General features: G+C 43.3%; 1 protein-coding gene across 1 annotated transcript in view; it reads right to left on the bottom strand.

Moving 5' to 3' along the window:
* FMOD (fibromodulin) overlaps positions 1-7,010 on the bottom strand; it is a 74,514-nt gene extending 67,504 nt beyond the window's left edge. Inside the window, exon 1 of the mRNA XM_083508677.1 lies at positions 6,868-7,010. Coding sequence (XP_083364803.1) covers positions 6,868-6,870 — 3 coding nt within the window. The 5' untranslated portion in view covers positions 6,871-7,010. The remainder of the gene's footprint in view (positions 1-6,867) is intronic.
* Between the last annotated feature and the right edge of the window lie 13,374 nt (positions 7,011-20,384).

The raw sequence follows: 20,384 nt of genomic DNA, 5'->3' as shown, positions 1-20,384 counted from the left end.
TTCAGTCTGAATAATCCCCAACAGAAAGGACTCTGTTTTTGTGGGGAAAGTACTTTTAAACATCCTCCCCCCCATTCATTATGGATCATTTCCCAATATTCTTTTACCCTTTTACAAGTCCACCACATATGATAGAACGTTCCCTCTCTCTCTTGGCATCTCCAGCACTTATCTATTTCAGTCTTATACATCCAAGCCTGCTTGGAGTTAAATACCATCTGTAAATCATTTTCAAGTAGAACATGAGTCTCTTAATGTCACGATTGTGGGTTAAGCCCCACATTGGGCAAAAGATTCCTGCACTGAAAGAGGTTAGACTAGATGAACCTTGTGGTCCCTTCCAACTCTACAATTCTATCATTCTATGTTCCGGGGTTTCTTCTGACCCCTTCCCCACAAGCCAATTTTAGGAGGCATGGAGTTGTGAAGGGAGAAAGAGGGAAACCCCACTGCACTAGCAAGCCTCATGCTGGCTCCTGTTAGCACAGCTCTTTAGTTGAATCCAGCCCATTATGTTTACACATACTATCCCATTTAGACATCCTTTTTTGGCACAGACACCCCTGGTAACCATTTATTTCTTCATTTGCAGTCTTTTAGATGGAGGCAGTCTCCTACATTTTGGGGAAAAGGATTATAGAGAGTTTATTTGTAGAGCACTAAGCACAGTTTGGGGCCAGTAAAGACTTTCAGGACCATATTGAGGAGAAGGCATGTCAGTGCTTAAACAGTCTCCCTTGCTAAGGCAGTAGTTACTTGCATGCTGTAAAATGCAGCAGTTCCAAGCAGAATATACCCCCCAAGCTGCTGTTTCTGCGAATTCCAACAGCAGGACCTTAACGAAACGGGGGCGGGTGTCATTATTTAAGGCTACAGCAAGCACAAGGAAGACAATTCAAGCAAAAGGGATCTCTTGATCTTTCCTACCCGTCTCTAAGGAAACGCAGAGAAAAGCAAAGAGCGAAATGCAAACCTGTGTCTGAACTATTCTCTTTAGTCATTATTAACCTCTGCTTTGTTAAATTCAAAGAAATGTCAATAACAGCAAAGAGGGCCTCTGGAGCTGTGCTACAAAGGTGCCCCGCGTGCTCCATTTGCTCTGTGGCTGAGACAGGATCTCCTTAGAAATGCTCTTGCTAAATCACTACTGACATGTTAATTCAAACAGAGAGAATGACCCCCTCCAACCCTGAGTGGGAATACTGTACTGAAAAAAGCTATTAAAATGGCTGAACTGGAGGTGTGGTTGATTCATACTATTCCATCCTCCACCCCATCACCTGAACACAAGCATGTCCTGGCTGAGTTTATAGTGCCTCTGACTGAAAGCTGGAAGAGGATAAAGCGTCCCTTTAAACAGATGCCTTTTGTTTTGTCAAAGAGGTGTTTTCTGTTATTTAAAATACCCTTATAAATTTTCGATTTGATTGGGCTTTAAGACTGGGAAGCCATGCAAAAGCTCTGCCTTTGAGATGAATTCCTGCTGGTGTGGAAATTGATGTTATCCTGTGGATTGGAAACACAAGCTGAGAGGCACAGGATGCAGCAGTAGATGGAACTGATGCGAGCCAAGTTTAGCGGGCTAGGATGGGTGGATATTTAGGTATGGTCTCAATTAACATTTTTTATGAATGGCTCTGGAGCTTGACATTCTTTCTTTTCACAGATGAATTGAGGTTGAGGTTGGAAAAGACCGACAAATAACAAATTAGAGCCAGAATAAGAACACTCAAACTGTGGATAGCTTTGTTATGGTTCGTATTTGGGATGAGGGGCTGGGGAACAGTGTCTTGCTCACTTTCACCCAGATCTGGTCTGGCCACCACTGAACTAATACAGTTGCATGCCCGATACTTCCCTGAGCAGTGGGGTTTTTGGGGGCAGTGCTACTTGGACATGTTTTCCTTGGAATAAGAGTGCATTTTTTGGGGGGGGGTGTTTTTTGTTTTATGCACATGTGGACTCTCCTTCCTTGGAGGTTTTTAAGCAGAGATTGAATAGCCATCAGTCATGGATGCTTTAACTGAGATTGTAGCTGATAATATCTGCCCGCATCAACAGCTACGTAGAAAGCAACAGCAGCACAAGATGAAATGCCAGTTGCACTTTTCTTTTAATGACTCAAAAGAAATATTATAAACACCCAAAATAAATAATGGTAAAATAATCTCAGCTGGAAGAACGTGATTACTCTTGATCTGGGTCACTTAATCTGAAGTTCAGTCCAATGGCTGAAATATTAAAGATCACTGGGCTGGTTATAGTTTTCTTTGTAAACAAGTTTCTGGGAGAGGATCATAAAGACCCATGTGGGTTTAATAATTAGTGTTTCATTAAATTACCTAATGAAATGCTTTTTAATTGGTGGCAAGGGACTATTTTTGGCTGCCTCAGCAGTGGTATATTGCTTTAGTCGGAGAAGATTATTACAAAACATTTATTTTGGAGACAATCAGCCAGCAAGCGTTTACTCAACACGTGAAATTTTAATAAATATGGTCATACTAATAACTAGCACAATCAATACAGAAATAACTTGCCAAGGTTGTTTTTGTTTGGAACCTTCCTCTTGAAAGGTTAACAGCACAATACATGTCTAATTAGAATTAGAAATGATTTACTCTCAAGTGATTGCAGCCTAACAATGCAATCCTATGTATGTCTACAGGCGTAGTCCCCATTTTGTTCACTAGGACATATTATTAGGCAGCATGGATAGTAATGCAGGTTAGTCATCATGGAAACCGTAGCACACAACATGTAGTCAAGGTGCTGGTCAAGGTCAGCAAGAAGCAAGCTAGACACAGGACACTTTAGGATTAACATTTCCCCACAATAAAGGAACAGAGGTCACTCAGCGCATCACTTCAGGGTATGTAGTTATTGGACAGTAATCAAAACATTAAGTCATTGCACCATCCATTCATTGCATGTGCTCAAATGAGTGTTGTATCTATGAATACAACAAAGGAGACGCTACATGGCCTGTTCATATTACTTCATATGAAAGCACTGTCAGGCAGTGGGAAGGACTTGATTCTTTAACGACCTATAAAGCAATTGCAGAGGAGATGATCTAGAGGAGATAATCTAAACCTTTGCAACATACTTGGATCAAATGAACTCACTATCTCAAGCTCCTATCAATCAAAACAGAATGAAGAAGGAAATCAAGGATGAGATAAACCAGAGGAAATTTTGTTATGTTTTGTTATTATAAAAGTAGTTCAATATATCCAAAAATGCAATGGGCTTTCCAACAATCATGATTAATAATTTAAATAAGGTATATAAAAAAGCAGAAATACAAGTATTTACGCCATCTGTGTTGCAGAATGGATGAGATTTGTATGGTGCTTGTAATATTCGTTATAGTTCTTTATATCATGTTAAATAAAGGAGGGAAAGAGAAGGAGGGAAGAAATCTACCGTATTTTTCGCCCCATAAGACGCACCGGCCCATAGGAAGCACCTAGTTTTTTGGGGGGGAAATAAAGGGGGAAAAATTTATTCCCCCCCCCAGGTGCGCTGCACTAATCCAGAAGCTTGGGGCGTGCGGAGCTCAGCGCGCCCCAAGCTTCTGGGTGCCGGCAAGCCGTCCGCTAGCCCTGGGAGAGCCGCGCGGCTCTCCCAGGGCTAGCGGACCGCTGCGCTAATCCCGAAGCTTGGGGCGTGCAGAGCTCAGCGCGCCCCAAGCTTCTGGGTGCCGGCAAGCAGTCCGCTAGCCCTGGGAGAGCCGCGCGGCTCTCCCAGGGCTAGCGGACCCCTGCGCTAATCCAGAAGCTTGGGGCGTGCGGAGCTCAGCGCGCCCCAAGCTTCTGGGTGCCGGCAAGCAGTCCGCTAGCCCTGGGAGAGCCGCGCGGCTCTCCCAGGGCTAGCGGAGTGATGCGCTAATCCTGAAGCTTGGGGCGTGCGGAGCTCAGCGCGCCCCAAGTTTCTGGGTGCCGGCAAGGTCTCCGCTAGCCGTGGGAGAGCCCCGCGGCTCTCCCAGGGCTAGCGGAGCGCTGCGCTAATCCCGAAGCTTGGGGCGTGCGGAGCTCAGCGCGCCCCAAGCTTCTGGGTGCAGGCAAGCTCTCCGCTAGCCGTGGGAGAGCTGGGTCTCCCACAGCTAGCGGATAGCTTCCTGAAGCCTGGAGAGCGAGAGGGGTCGGTGCGTACCGACCCCCCTCGCTCTCCAGGCTTCAGCGAAAGCCTGCATTCGCCCCATAAGACACACACACATTTCCCCTTCATTTTTGGAGGGGAAAAAGTGTGCCTTATAGGGCGAAAAATACGGTACATTTATTGTCATGATTACTGTAGTTGTTAATGTGCTTGGCATTCATTTTGCACACCTACTCACTGCTATTGTTCAGTCTTTGAGTTGTATTCAGCATAGCACCATGGAGATTTCTGCTTGCCTAGTGGAATGATCTCCATCCCTCCTCCACTATTCAGGGGGTTCTCCCAACCCTAGAGGGGCAGGGGCACAGGGGGGAGGGCAGCATGGAAAGTCCTGTTGCCCTAACAGGCATCTTTGCACTGGCTTCTGCTGTGATAACAATTTAGTTGAAAAAGACCCCTCCTTAGCTCCTGGACTTGGTAATGTCATGTGTCAATGAGTCCGATGAACCACCAGGGTATTGAGTCAGCAACCTTTTCCTTTTAGGGATGTGTGTGACCTTTGAATTTCCATTGAAAAACATCCATGTTGTTTGTGTGTGAGCCAGTGCTGGCTGCCCATCACATTGCAAGGACCTCACAGCCCCTGTTTCATCCACTTATGCTGATGTGGCCATAAGACAGATTTCCAACAAGTGGCACCAGCTGTCATTTCTGGCACAGCCTTCATTCTTTAATGGAAGATGGTGATCATTAGGATTAGTGCCAGGGGATGTGGACTAACTGTATATGAATGAATCTAGAAGAAGAGGATTACTTTCCTTTTCCAGTCTGCCTTAATGTCAGTGGTGAATAAACAGTATCTGAAGAATGTGTGGGAGATAAGAACAGCTGTGGGTTGGGTGGTGTACAGATGGGTTGTTTTTCTTCTTGAGCAATAAGGACAATTCCCTCTTCAGTCATGACCCAGCACTGATAACTGTGGAGCTTCACTGAAGGTGGGGATCCAGTTTGCTGTGTTTACCTCACTGCAGCCTCAACCCTTAGTACCACAAAATTCAAAGGAGATGTGAAATTGACTACACCAGGGCACAGTTTTGGAGGCAGCTGAAGGAACACATGGGGAGGAAAGAAACACAATGCCTTTGAATAAAGAACTATCTCATATTTCCACAGTAGGATCACAGAAGTTGGATTCTTTCCAGCATTGATTCTGGTTCTGTGAAACACAGAGCTAATTAATATCATGCTCTGCCCCCTTTCCCACCATAGATAACTTTATAGAGGATAAAGTGAGCTCTCATGTTTTAAGCAGATGGGATCTCTCTTTCCTCCAGACTAGCAGGAAAGCTCCAGCTCCTGGAAAGGAGGAAAGGTAACTTTATATTGTGGGGAATGGAGAATAGCACTGTCTGAAAGAATCCCGTGGATCGCCCCCAAGAAGCTATTGGGCTATATCAGAAGATGTCAGAGAGAAGTCCAACAGAGAAATAGATCAGCTCAGTCTCTTTGGGTTGAGGATCTCTCCATCATTTCTACTTAGCATTAAGAGGGTACTTACCTGGGAGTGTGTACCAACCAGAGTGCTTTGGAAAGCAGCCTTTCTCAGAGGTTGACTAATTTGGCTCCTGGGTGGAATCTACACACATATAAAAAAACACTGTAAAAATGGGTTTTTTAAAACACTTTGAAAAATACATTGAATTTTACATAGCTCACTGTTGCCATCTAGTGTCACATTTGTATATTGCACTTTACAACACATTTAAAACGTTTTATTTGCAGCTGTGTAGCTGAGTCCCTAGACTGAGGACTGGAACTCTCTATATGGCCTTCAGGACTCACCCCAGGCCACACACCTCACCAGCACTGCTCCACACCCTCCTGAACTGTGATAATCACTCTCACTTGACTGATGGAGGATGGAGAGGTGTGTATAGTCACATGTATCCTTTTTCATACTTACTGGCTTTGGAAGCTTTAAAAACCCTGGGAAACGGTTTTGGGTACTGATTTTTCCAGAGACTTCTGGAACTCCTTCAGCCCTATGAATACCAGATGCAGCATGTTTGAGCTATGACTTCCATAGCTCTAGTGAATGCTTCACAGTAATAGCTCTCATCAAAGGCTCTGTGTGGTTGCATGAAGTTGCTGGCAAGCCAACCAATATAATCATCACCTTGAAAAAAATATTCAGTGTGAAAAAGCTTCTGTTCTACAAATGTGTTCTGTGTCCTTCATCCAAGCATGGGATTCTATGGCAGACCTCCTCCTGCCACAAAGTAAGGTGTGAGCAGGAATAAGGGATGGCACTCTGTCAAACATGTGTTAAAGCTACCTTGCTATATGACACCCAATATATAGGTTGCAATGCATTTTCCCTTCACAATCTGTGCAGTTACAGTGGGAGTGATGTAATGGATTAGTTCCCCCTGCATTCACTACTCCAATTTGACACCCCCCAAACAGCATCTTGCAGTAGAGGGTTCTATCAATCTGGCAAGGAAACAGAAGCAGGCTCACACCTTAGTAAACCTGTTTTATTTGCCCCCACCTACAGGAGTTATACCACATGGGACTGGAGATCATTTGATTTCTGCATATGTGAGCAGGACAGGAGCTCATGAGATCCTTGGACATGCTGGTATTAATGGTTGTACTTAAATGCCCCCATATTTCTGTTTTTTCCTTAACATTCTTTTTACCTACCAGAAAGGCCCCAAGAAATATTGGAATGTATATAGTGGCTGAGCCAAATCTACTTACCATTTCTCAGGAACCTTATCAGCTCTGTCAGAAAACACCTCTCTTTTCTAGCTCTGCACAACATCACCATGACTAATCCAGAGAAGAGCAGAATGCAGGAGAAACAGTGGCAGTGAAAAAGGGCTTCAACATTGCTGTTTTCAAATTTGGAATTGAAATGGGATATTCAGTACATAAAAAAGGGTATTATGTAAGCTCCTTGCATTGATAAGATACTTTCCAGATAATCAAAATCAGAACCAGAGGTCTATAATGAGAATCAGAGCCTGCTAATAGTTCATTCAGAAGTTATCTCTGGACCATAAAGAGTCTGCAGCCAAACACTCATGGCTAGACTCATCTCACTACATGATAAGTGGCTGCAGGAAGCTGAAGTCACAGCCTCAGTTATCATCCCAGGCATTTTCCCACCAGCAGCAGTTGAAAGACCAGAGTTATGTCACTGAGCAAGTATCATTGTACACATCAGCAGATAATATTTAGGTCTCTGCTTTCCATTCATTCCGTGAGCTATTCCCTGCATCTATCCAGCTACATCATTATTCCCACATGAGAGACAGAGAGCACTCACAACAACTGAGGCTATCAGAACAAGATACGGAAATCCCTCCCTTAAGACCATCCCAAAAGCTTTAAACACTTGACTGACAGAGTATACCAGTGGATTAGACAACCCATTAAATCACAGTAGATGTTAAGAATATGAAAAACATATCCACTGGCAATGAAGAATGCTGCAATAAGTACCACTCACATGTCAAAACACTCAGCAGGCTATGAAGTATCCCTCATAATTCAGGCTCTGGTGTTTGCTACACTTGAATTTTGAAGGTTTTATTTTCAAGAGGCAGAGGACCCGATTTCTAATCCTGTGAATGGGCTGATCTTCTTTATTTACCCTAGTATCCTCATGAAGTACCCTATGTGCTTGGAGAATTGAGGACTAGTTGTCAGTCTGCAGAAAGACTTTGATCCCTTTTTATGTAAATAAGCACAAACCCTCACTTGCTTTCCCACCACGCCATTGGGGGCAATAATTTGGCATTGCTTTGTTGTGTTGCTACATTTAACATGTCATCCAAATTGTTATTAATTAATGTAAACATTTTATTTCTCACAGTGCGGCAGTGACAAGACATCCTTGGAGATGGCACATTTGGAAGGATTGCAAAAGGGGGTGGTTTTGCAGAAGGAATTGAGAAGACAACCCCCAGCACGATGAGTTGTCAACATCGCAGCTTGAGAAATAGGAGAACATTTTAACAAACTAAAGGGATGGTGAATAAAAAGCCTAGCATCTTTTGAACTCATTTATCCAGACCACCATAGGTGCCTGCCTATTAACCAGGCAATTACGAAAAATGCTGTGCTGTGGAGGTTTAAGAGCAGTCAGGGCATGACACACTTTCCAAGTATTACCCATGCCTGCTTTGTGATTCAAGGAGGGGCGCTGCTGTTTAGCAGAGGCATCTTATTGGCCATTGTGGAGAAACAGGAGACTAAACCCCCTGGAAATTTGGTTGATCTGGCAAGACTTATATATAATGTGTTCTCTTGGCAGGGCAGCTGAAACCATGACACTTGCACCTATTGGATGCTGCTTCAGGACGGACAGAGTTCTGAATATCTACAAACTACTCTGGACTTTATCCCATGACTTATCCAAAAATGGATGTTTTCAAAATAAAGATGGTCATAAAGATGTAGACAATCTCTGTTCCACTCATTTTTTCCCAGTTTTATCCTAGAAGATTTATCAAGATTGTGTGATGAGATCTACCATAGGAAGGATTCATAGTCACTATACTTTCAGCAAACTTCCCACCCCCTCCAGCTTGTCCAAAGACCTGCAGTCATTAGAATCCTTCAGAAAACTTTTGTTACATGAATGTCTTTCTCCCTATTCTCTTCTAAAGGGGCACACTCTCATTTTTCAATGGTACATATGGCGCACAACTATCCTTGCGCCATAAACTACCACTTCCAGGGCATTCTCAGTATGAAATATTGGAGCTACTGTTTTTTCAATCTCAAGATCTATTTTGAAACTTTGATCTCACTGGAGCACAAGTGATGGCATTCCAGAGGGTGGTATTAGAGCACATGTTTGTTTGTTTGTTTCTTTGTTTGTTCAGTCATTTAGTCGTGTCCGACTCTTCATAACCCCATGGACCAGAGCATGCCAGACACTCCTGTCTTCCACTGCCTCCCGCAGTTTGGTCAAACTCATGCTGGTAGCTTCAAGAACACTATCCAACCATCTCATCCTCTGTCGTCCCCTTCTCCTTGTGCCCTCAATCTTTCCCAACATCAGGGGCTTTTCCAGGGAGTCTTCTCTTCTCATGAGGTGGCCAAAGTATTGGAGCCTCAGCTTCAGGATCTGTCCTTCCAGTGAGCACTCAGGGCTGATTTCCTTAAGAATGGATAGGATCTTCTTGCAGTCTCAAGAGTCTCCTCCGGCACCATAATTCAAAAGCATTGATTCTTTGGCGATCAGCCTTCTTTATGGTCCAGCTCTCACTTCCATACATCACTACTGGGAAAACCATAGCTTTAACTATCGGACCTTTGTTAGCAAGGTGATGTCTCTGCTTCTGGTATTAGAGCACATACAGTCACTTATACATTCTTCCTTAAATGGCCTTGTTAGCCCTTGTTTTGAGTGGGCTTTGTGGTATAGCTCACTGGATTTGATCATAAGCCAGAAGAGGTGTATCCAGCAGAGACCTTGGTTTTGAGTGGAAAGCACACTTTTCAGACTTACAATGTATGGCAAATAGACACATATGGTGATGAGGAAGCAGGATCTCAATGGGAGACCTCACTACTGAACTATGTGAATGCATTTAAAAGTCAGAACAGAGCAGGGCTAGCCAACAGCATGCTCTCCAGATGTTGCTGGACTCCAACTCTCATCAGACCCAGCCAGCATGGCCAATGGTCAGAGATGATGGCAGCTGGCTTCCTACATCATCTGGATGGCACCATGTTGGCTGCCCCTGAAACAGAACTTACACACATGTGTGCACAGGGCTCTGTTGTGACCTGCATATGGATGTGCAGAGGGGTGAATAAATCCTGTTCCCCCTGCGTGTTCATTCATTCACCAAAGGTGGAAGGTCTGAAAGGGGCTTAGTATGGCAGGCCGAGAGCTAATATGTGGGTGTGGAACACCAATCCTACTACAACAACTGATGGTGAAATTCGGTTTTAACTTCAGATAACTATTTGGATGATTTCATACTGGAGAAATGTGAAACCTAGCAAAATACTTCTTTTCTCTCTGTACTTAAAAGCGCCACAAAAGCAGCCGTGGATGTGTGGGTGGAGCAGAGTGTTCCAGCCTCCATAGCAAATGAGATTATCCCCTTGTAGTCCAGACCTCCCAAGCAGTCTCTGCAACACCACAAAGGCACACAGAGAGAAAGAGAGAGTCTAACAAAGACTCTGGCTCCCATGCCAGTGCAGAGTCAATCAGTGTGCAAGAGGAATTGTGGGAGCTGGGTAGAGTAACAGCAATGGAGAGAAAGCCCATTAAAATCCCTATCAAAGGAATTTTACTGTGTGTTTTCCTTAATGGTGACTTGCCAATACAATTCAGTCCAGTCTGTAGCAGTTTTTCTAAGTAGATTTCCTTGGGGCCATACTCTGAAAAACCTTGGACACGTATGCAATGAAGTGACAGAACCCAGGGTGCATGAGCTCTGCTAATAATATAAAGCATATTTAAAATGCACGCCTTCTCCCAGAGGATCCTGGGAACTTTAGTTTACCCCTCACAGAGCTACAGTTCCCAACGCTCTTAACAAACTACACTTCCCAGGATTCTTTTGAGGAAACTATGTGTTTAAATGTGTAGTGCGGATGTGAACATAGGAAAAGCAGCACATAGAGATAATCTAGTTCTCATCAACACAAGTTCAAGGATCTGAGACAGATGGATTTGCTTTCCATCTTTGCTGGGATCTGAGCAGATGGTTAACTATGGGTTTTTTTTACCCAAATAAAAACAACAACAACAAAAATAATACTATAAGAAAGGGAGCAGCACCACTTTGGTATGAAATTACTTTGCCCTGCCTTGTTTTTCCTCTTCTATTTTAGGGTTGCCAGATCCAAAAGGCTTTCAGCAGGTGCCAGAAGGAGGTAATAACCCAAGCAGAGGAGAATGAGCTGTATATTGAGTGCAAGCTTTATAAGCCTTGATGGGCTTGCCCAGTTCTTTCCATTGCTTCATTTGCCCCAGCGCTGGACAGGGCTCATCTATTTTTCTGATTTCTCCTGGGGGAAGTTTGTCCGTGGATTTAATGACCAAAGTATCCAAGGAACGTTCAAAACATGTGTTCCCCTTTGTTGCTTTCAGCACCTGGCTGGATCCAACAAGAAGCAGAAGTCGCATTCTCTCAGTGTGACCTCACTCTTTCCAGTTCCTTAAGCAGCACCACTCCCCACCCCGTCCTGTAAAGAACAGGGAAAACAGAACATCCCAGGCCACATGATGAGGTGGGGAGGGGAAATAAGGACATTTATAAGCTGGGACTGTCCTGACCAAGGTGCTTTGTGATGGGCAGGGCCAATTATGGGGGAACAAGAGGAGCCTGACTTCTGTAGTGGGCAGAAAGACTTGAGGCGAGTTCATGTATTGGCCCATCCCCTCTGCTCTGCCGTTCCCTTGCCTTGGCTCTGATTTTTCAGATGACGGAATCTGTTGCCAATGGAAATAAATTAAAAGCAACACAGAAGCATCCCTTGGTCACAGCCACTTAATTTTGCGATTCAAACCTCTGTGCTGATGGAATGTTCTGTTGAAGGCTCCCAACAGTAGGAGCGTCCCATAATAATATTTTCTTACATGGAAGTCCATGTGTGGAAGCCACCAAAAGCTGTTTCTGTGGGACATCACTTAAGGCAAGCAGGCAGGCAGGGGAAAGAAATCATGTTTCTATGGCTATGAGGCACTTAGGGATGGCCGAGGTTTCACTGGTGAATGCTGTAATTAGCCTTACAAGCTTCCTCAGAGAATTATTGGGAAAGAGCTGGCTCTTATTTTTACTGAGCCCTCAGAGAAAGCTTGGAAGATCCATACACCTGAAGGAACTGTCCTGCCAGCTCTTCCAGGTGCTCCTCTTTCTCAACTAGACCCAGGTCACATCTGGACTATACATTTAAATCACATTCAATGCAGCACATTTAAAGCACATATCTTACCTCAAAAAATCATGGGAAGTATAGTTTAGACCTCACATGCCTACAGTTTCCAGCATCTTTAATGAACTAAAGTTTCCAGGGTTTTTTTTGTTAAATTTAAACAACAGTAAAACCAGTAATTAAACAATGCTTCAAACAATTAATACAACTATGCAATTAAAACAAATCATAATACTGCAGCTGATTGATAGCTTTACTTTCTTCTTGGATTGCCTAAACATGTTCAGTTTTTCCCATGGGCCTGGATGAAAATGTGGCTCTTCAAAACTTCAAATTATGAGGGCATTGTCTGCATTTCTAAGGGGGAGGGAGTTCCATTAATGGTGTGCCACCACAGAAAAGGCCCTTTCTTGTGTCATCACAAAAGGACTAGGTTCATTGGTAGGACAACAATAAAGGGCTAATCTGAAGATCTCAGGGCCCAGGGAAGCTGATTGATCCCCTCACTCACCAACAATCTTCTTCTGTCATGGTTTTCATAGGACAAACTGAACATAAATTGGTTATAGCAATACAGAGAAGCCAGTAGGTGAATAGCCATCCTTTAGGGACAGTCTGTTTCCAGCCTGCAAATCTTTATATCTTAGCAACAGATGTTTTGTGGGTGGGTAGAACACGAGGAATTCATTGACAGATTTGACCCTGCATCCCTGGATTGAACAAAAATTGTGTATAAGTGGTAATAATTACATCACATGTGGTGTCACACAGAGTGGGCAATAGTCTACAAAGGTTGGGTGTGTATGAGCATATTTTCATCTGGGGACTCACTGTCACCAAATGAATGGATTTTGTCGCCTTCACTTCATTAAACTATCTGTGATGGCTCTGCTTACAAGATGTGTTCCTACTTTATGAAACAGATATACTCCCAACTGGATCAATGCGAGTGCATGAACATGTGGGTGGGTGGAAGTCGCTTGGCAGTTATGCATGCCACAGTCTCTACTGAAACCATGGCAGTTCTTGTGTAAATCAAGGTGCTTTGTCCTATTGATATGACATGGGCAGGGAAGACCTCTTGGGTGAGGCATACAGGGTGCCCAAATTTCAGATAAATCAGTTTAAAATCTGAAGGGACATGATACTTTGCATGTGATGCATTCACAGTTGCCATGAGTGGGCACAGTGGGTGTCATCCTGGGCCAGCTTCCTTGCCTAGATTAAGCATTAATTTGATGCCTACCTCCATGGGGCAGCTTCTAGGGAGCCCAGTGGAAAAACTGGCGATGCTTTAGGGTTCTTTCTGAAGTGCTACAGAATTCACATGCCACAACTGTGGTTGTGATGAGAAAGAATGAGAAGGGGAGGTATGAACATATGGGAAGTGAGTAGTTCACACTGGGAGGCATACCTTGCCGCATGACTCTGGCATGTTTATTTCAGCTGCCTGTGCCTGTTCTATATTCCAGCAGTGGTGGTTGTACAGAACAGTGAATGTGTGTTTCCACAAGCTATTTAATATCCCCTCTGAGCAACTCATAAGCTCTTTCCTGCTTCACAATGATCCATCTGATAGTGGATGATGGTACTCCTGCACCTCACATGCTCTATAGTTATAAGTGTTTCAACCAAGTCAGATGGCTGTCCTTCTAGGAAGAGCATCAGTCAAAGGTCACTGTATTGTGTACTGAGATGGGGATCCTCTAGCAGGGTCACCAGCCCCTTGTAGTCCCAAAGTTCTTTTTTTTTTTTTTGAGCTAAGCTAGAGATCTACTCCCTGAGCTGCTGCAGAAAACCATAGATCACCTGGGGTCCAAGTAACTTTGCTAGGCTCTGCTTTTCTCCACTACTCCCCACTATAACTGATCACTGCCCTTCCCTGTCACTGTATAAACTTACTTCCCCTTCATTTTTAGCAGACCTTATTCTTTACAGCAAAGCTCTTGATCACAGGCTCCATCCCTTGTTTTACCCTTGCAAATTCCTTCGTTGCTCTCTGGCCCTACAAACCTCACCCTGATTTTTTGTTCCCGTCAGCCAGGCTGAATATCAGCTCCTCTTCCTGCACCCAATTGCTTGGCCTGAACTACGTTTCAGGAAGTGACCTCAGCATACCCCTCCAACCTATATTTTCATCTTTTCCATCAATTTGAACACATGGTTTTCTTGGGGAAGGCCCTTCCCTAAAAAGGTCCAGGTCAGCCTGGCCCTCCAGATGTTCAAGACTACAACTCCCATCAGCCCCAGTTCAGTTCACCAGGTGGGACTTGTGGTCTAAAACATCTACAAGGCACCAGGTTGGCAAAGGCTGCTCTAGGTCTATCATTCTCTCCCTAAGAAGGCTTGGCCCTGGTGAGAGATTGGCCCCTACAGTATGTGACACCCGAACTCTCTTGAAATCCATGGTAAATTAGTGGAGCCTTGAGATGCAATGCTTTATTTTTAGATGTCTCAAGGGAAGGTAGGTGATTTGCTTTATTCATCAGGAAATGCTGGCAGAATATAATTTATGTAGCGATGCATATCTGTGACTATTATTTAGATACAAGCCAGAATCACATAGGGAAAGGATATTATCATTATGCTTCGCACTCCAATATTGAATAACTAACTAACACTCATTTCCCTACAAATCTGTTTGTTGTTAACCTTCTCTAATTCTGATATAATTAGGTCACTTCATTCTCTCAGCTACTCTCCATATTTCCCTCTCCAAAAAAAGAATAATACAAACAGCAGGAGGTTTATTGTTTTCCCACTTAGCAGCTCAACCAATCCGGTCCACACATAACAAATTTATTTTAAACTCTGTGTTGCATTATTCTGCTTTCAAATTGTTTATTTTCTAAAGACGAATAGCCATTTAAGTGATTCTTTGGGTGAAAAAAGCTGGAAGTTCAAAGACATAGTTAACAGGCAAGCAACAGTGAGGTTTTAACCTGTTATATATACAGTGATTGGTGTTATTTGGGATCTTAGTTGACAGTAGTAGTAGTAGTAGCTGTAAAAGTTGTATCAGTAGCAGTTACAGACTATAAATAAATAATTTGGTAGTTATACATTTGATCTTTTCACTTGGAATAAATTTTTTCTGAATAGCAGTTTTTCACTACAGTCCCAAAGCTTTTGGAGAAAGCATTGCTTTTTGAAAAGGCAAATACATTTTGCAAACAAAATGTTATTTCCTGAGAAGCTTGTAGGCGAAGCTAATGGAGGAACTTGTATGTGACCCAGATTTTGGAGCACCACCACCTAACATTTATCAGTAGACTAAGCAATCAGAAAGTCATTTATACAAACACAAAAAACTTCAGAGTTTTCTTTGTGGCTTTTTGCACTTCATGTTTCCTCCAGCAGCTTATTGGGAGAGAAATGAGATCTATGTATGGGCCAAATATTCAGCCAATATTCAGCGGGTGAACAAAATGTCCATTCTAGCTCAAGGTTCACAGATCACAGAGTCAAGAAATGGAAATGCCATGTACATGATGGGGATGCCAGAAGACCTTCCACTTCAGATCAGATCAATGTACAAGCCCCCTTTTCATATATTATATCATACACATTATAATTGCACAGCTCCATTTCTCCATTGTGTGTAAGGCATTTTCAGTTCACTGACACTCAGTGTGTGAGAGGTGGACACTTGAAATAGATGTACCAAACAAGTCACGTGTACTAATTACAGTAATCAGAAGGGTTGGGCTAGATCACTGTTAGGCAGAAGGTGGATTAGGATCTACTAGTAGATCTCTTGATAATTTGCAGGGTTTCTGGCTCCCAACAAAAATGACTTTTCCCACCTCAGCTTGGCTGCTGAACTGAAGAATGCTAACCAGGAGAGGAATTTTTCTGCGAGTTCACTTCAGTTCTGGTACTAAAAACAAATTCCTTAGCTCAGTCAGTCAGTCAGTCAGAAGGTGCTTAAAGGCACACTGTTCTTTAATTCCATTTTGACTGTGAGTCCTGGAAGACCTGCTCCCTGCTTTACAGGCCTTTCTCCCCCTGGCCTGGGAGCACAAAGCCCTGACTGACTCCAGCTACAAAAGCTAAGGCTGCTGGATGGGCTGGAATTTCTTTGTTTGGTTGAGGAGATTGGTGTTGTTGTTGCTGTTAGTATTTTATATCTTGGTTTTAGATCTTGTTGTGACTTGCATGGAAATTGTTCAATTTGGTTGTGTATTCTTTAAATGTTTTATTTGTTGTTTACGACTGCTTTTGTTATGTTGAAGTTTTGTATTTTTTCATTTTGTAAACTGCCTTGAGCATGGTTTGAACTGTGGAAAGGTGGCATACAAATGAAATCACCGTATTTTTCGCTCTATAAGATGCACCAGACCACAAGACGCACCTAGTTTTTGGAGGAGAAAAAGAAGAAGAAAAATATTCTGAATCTCAGAAGCCAGAACAGCAAGAGGGATCGCTGCGCAGTTAAAGCAGCAACCCCTCTTGCTATTCTGGGATAGCTGCAGAGCCTGCATTCGCTCCATAAGACGCACACACATTTCCCCTTACTTTTTAGGAGGGAAAAAGTGAGTATTATAGAGCAAAAAATACGGTATGTATGCATGCATGCTGTTCTACTGTCTGTCTTTTGCCCCTGGCTCTGGTTGGGAGATATTAGGGTTCAAATATAAAGTAGTAGAACCAACAAGCCTGTTGTCTGCCCAACTGTGGATTAGAGACTTCATTAGCTAGCAGAAGCTCAGAGGGAGAATTTGATCCAATGGTTGGTATGAACTGTCTCCTACAGCAACATGCTTACAGCACAATCCTAAGCATGTCTACTCAGAAGTAAGTCCTGTTGAATTCAATGGGGCTTACTCCCACGTATGTGGGACTTAGATGACAGCCTTAGTTCCAAAGGAGAGGAAGGGAAAGTTGCCAACAGAAGGAGATCTTGCCAGTTCTTTGGGGAAATGATCAAAGCCAATGGGACGCAAGTTATATAAAGCTGCAAGGACAATCCCACAGGAATGTATTTTAGTTTCCTGGAGGACAAGGTGCCAAAGAACTCATTAGGGGCAACTAGATTTCAACATGATGCGTAAAAGAAAGGGAGAAAAAGCTCATTGACAAAGCAATCACTTTTCTTAGGGAGCTAGCTGCTTTTCACTACCAGCCAGTCCATGTTCTCCCATTCCAATTATTTAAGGCTATTTGCACTACAAAGGAATATTTGCTATGGGATTGCTAAAGAGAAGAATCACAGTGTGAGAGAAGAGGAGAAATATTGATACCGGCTCTCCAGCTAGCATTCCCTGTTCTCAGTCTTGTCTTCTTCCCTTCATATTTATGAGACCCATTGAAATCCCCAGAGAAATGCTGAATTGTGCGAAAATGGCAAAAGGGGCCAGTACGTTATTCCATCTGAGTTCAGGGTGTCCCAACAACTGTTCCTTCTATGTTTTTGAGTCCAGAGAATGATTCACTTTTGGCAGTGAAGTTCTCTGTGTGTACAAAATGGATGCCTTAACAGCAACTCATCCTTGTGAATAAACAACTGCAATTACTGCTCAATTTTCCCAACTTGATAAAACCGTGGGTGCTTTCCTACTGAAATCAATGGAACCCCAAAATATTTAACTTCAATTGAATCATGCACCACCAGGATCTATATTTTAGGACCTGGATATTATTAATATTTCTGGTTAATCAAGGGGAATAAATATTTGCTAAGCTATCAGTTTGTGTGTTTGCCAAGCTATGTTTTATGTAGTAAGATCTGAATCCATATCCTGGGACACAAAGCTCTGGATTGTCCTAATTTTTGTTAAGTTAATTTCTCCTTCCTCTGTTTCTAACAGGCTAACATAAGTACATCACATTCTTAGAGGTGATCCTGGACAGATGTATCACAATTTCAAAACTAATTTTGTAATGCAGGGTGCCCATTTTGTGGAGTGTTATGGTCTTGGAAGTCTTTTGCAATGGACAAAATGGGCATTCAACATATGTAGGGAAGCTGGGGCACATACATCACCCCTGTACCGCCGGTGTCCTTGTCTGCGCCTGCTCCACTACGTGAAGGAGATTTCTAAGCATGTTCAGCTGAATGTGCTCAGAAGGCTTCCTGTGACTGACAGCATCACATTATAAGGGTTCCAGATTGTGGGCAGACTTCTAAATGCATTCAGCCAAACATGCTTGAAAGCCCCCTCTAAATCTTCCTACTGTGGACTGTTTGGGGTGGATCAAGCGAGGGTGTTGTGGGCAGCACAGCGCATGCCCTCTATGCACTTCCTGGCTTGATACATTAGTTGAATGCCTGGACAGGTTACTCTGGACTGAGCTTTAATACAGAAATCATCATTTGCAGTCCATGTTATCGGGTAAAAGCAAAAGGAGTTTTGGCTCCTGGCTTTATGTTACATTACCTTTCTATGGACAGCATCATGCACAGAGACTCAGTGAGCAAGCTAGTGGGTGATTCACCCTCATTACTTTTTCTTTTGGTGCTCTGACAGTGATGTATTTGGATCAATTAAAAGATTCATCTTGCAAAATGGGATCTTAGTTTCCTACTGATTTTGCATTTTTCCATTTGGCAGAAGCCAAGATCAATAATTGACTGTGTTTCTAGGCTTGACAAGTGTTTACTTCTGTGGCAGTGCAACTGGATCCCTTCAGCTTTTCCATCCCTCTCGCTTCCCGAAAAGGATAGATACATTACTGTGATCAGAAACTTCTACTGCTACCGATACCTCTTTATTTAGAACCCCGTGTGCTGGGAAAAATAAGACAGCTAGGCTTTAAGACCAAAATAGCTGTGTGACACAATGGTCCGTGTCCCTTTCCCCCTTTTCCTGTAAAAGAAAAACAGCCTTGGGAGACTACATATAGAAATGAAAAAGTGGCAGGGAGTTGTTTCTTAATCCTTTCTCCTACTGCTATTCACCTGCTAAAAATGAACCCCCAACTCATTTTTCTCGCTGTGAGGATCTTTCCCCGCATTGGTGAAGAAGCAGCTGGAGTGAGGCAATACGGAGCAACAATTGGCAGGAAGAAGAAGGGGTTAGCAGGCCCTCCTCCATGGCACTTCTACTCCCAGTAGCACGGCTTTTCATTAAAGGGGGGGGGGAGCAGGTAACTCTAGGCTCATCCAAACTTCCTTTTGCACCACACTTTCCAGGTCCGTGCTTTGCAACCCTACAGAAGTTTGTTCAGAAGTACGGCCATTTGATTTTATAGAATTGTAGAATTGCAGAGTTGGAAGGGACCACTAGGATCAACCCCCTGCAATGCAAGAATCTTTTGCCTGATGTGGGGCTGGAACCCACAACCCTGAGATTAAGAGTCTCTGGCTCTACCAGCTGAGTTACTATGCAAAGGATTGAATTCAGCAAGAAAGGTCCCAATTTAAGGTGTTAGTATTCGCATCAGGGTCCCTTCCAACTCTACAATTGTATGATTCTATGGTTCTATAGAAAGCTCTGATTGGCTTGGGACCCAATTACCTGAAAGAGTGCAATTCCCATTCCCAAAGAGTGCAATGACCCATTGCAGGGCCTTTTCAGTGGTGGTTCCCCAGTTGTGGAATGCCTTCCCTAGGGAGATACACCTGTCTCCATAATTATTAACTTTCAGGAGGATTTGAAAACATTCCTGTTTACCCAGGCTTTGGTGGCTGAAGCATACGGATCCTGGCAACCCTCAGATCACTGGATGGAATAATGTTTTGAACTGCTTCTAGAACATTTTTAACTGCAGCTGCTTTCAGATGGTTTCAATTGTAATTGTTTATTGAACGTTGTAACTATTTTAGAAAGTTTTTGCTTTGGTTTTTTATTGTCAAATTGCACATTTTCTGTTTGCTGCCCTAGGCTCCTTCAGGAGAAAAGGTGGGATATAAATTCAGTAATAAATGTGTGCCAACTGTTTTAAAATCTGGTTCCAACTAACAGGCTGCTTTTCCTTTCCTTTTCTTTTTTTTAGCTTGTCTGGATTTCACTTTGCACTCTGCACATGGTGGGTGACATGTTGTCTGAACTGATTCCTATGAGCAGAAAGAGCAACGTGATACCCCCTCCACTCCAACTATATTAGACTTTATTTTTACAGTGGCATTTTGCACTTCCTGCAGCTTCTGTGGTTTAGCCCTGGCGCCTTTATCCTGGTCTTCTAGGAGTATTAAATTGCCACCCTTCTGAACTCCCAGGGCAGCCTTTGACCCTTACCCTAAGGCGGCTTTAACAGCCCAGCCAGCAATAACCTGACATAGTCAACGTTAACAATGGTAGCAACAAAGGAGGATTAGCATAGAAAAACAATTGCATTTAGAAAGAATGGGGAAATATGCACAGAACTGTCACTCGCTTTAAAACACAGGAATGCCATTTACTGCCCATTGAGCCTGGCTGTCATCT

Source organism: Podarcis liolepis, assembly GCF_965112155.1.
Source record: "Podarcis liolepis genome assembly, chromosome: 6".
NCBI lineage: Eukaryota > Metazoa > Chordata > Lepidosauria > Squamata > Lacertidae > Podarcis > Podarcis liolepis.
The sequence above is the reverse complement of the archived record's forward strand: the minus strand, read 5'-3'. Positions and strand labels throughout refer to the sequence as shown.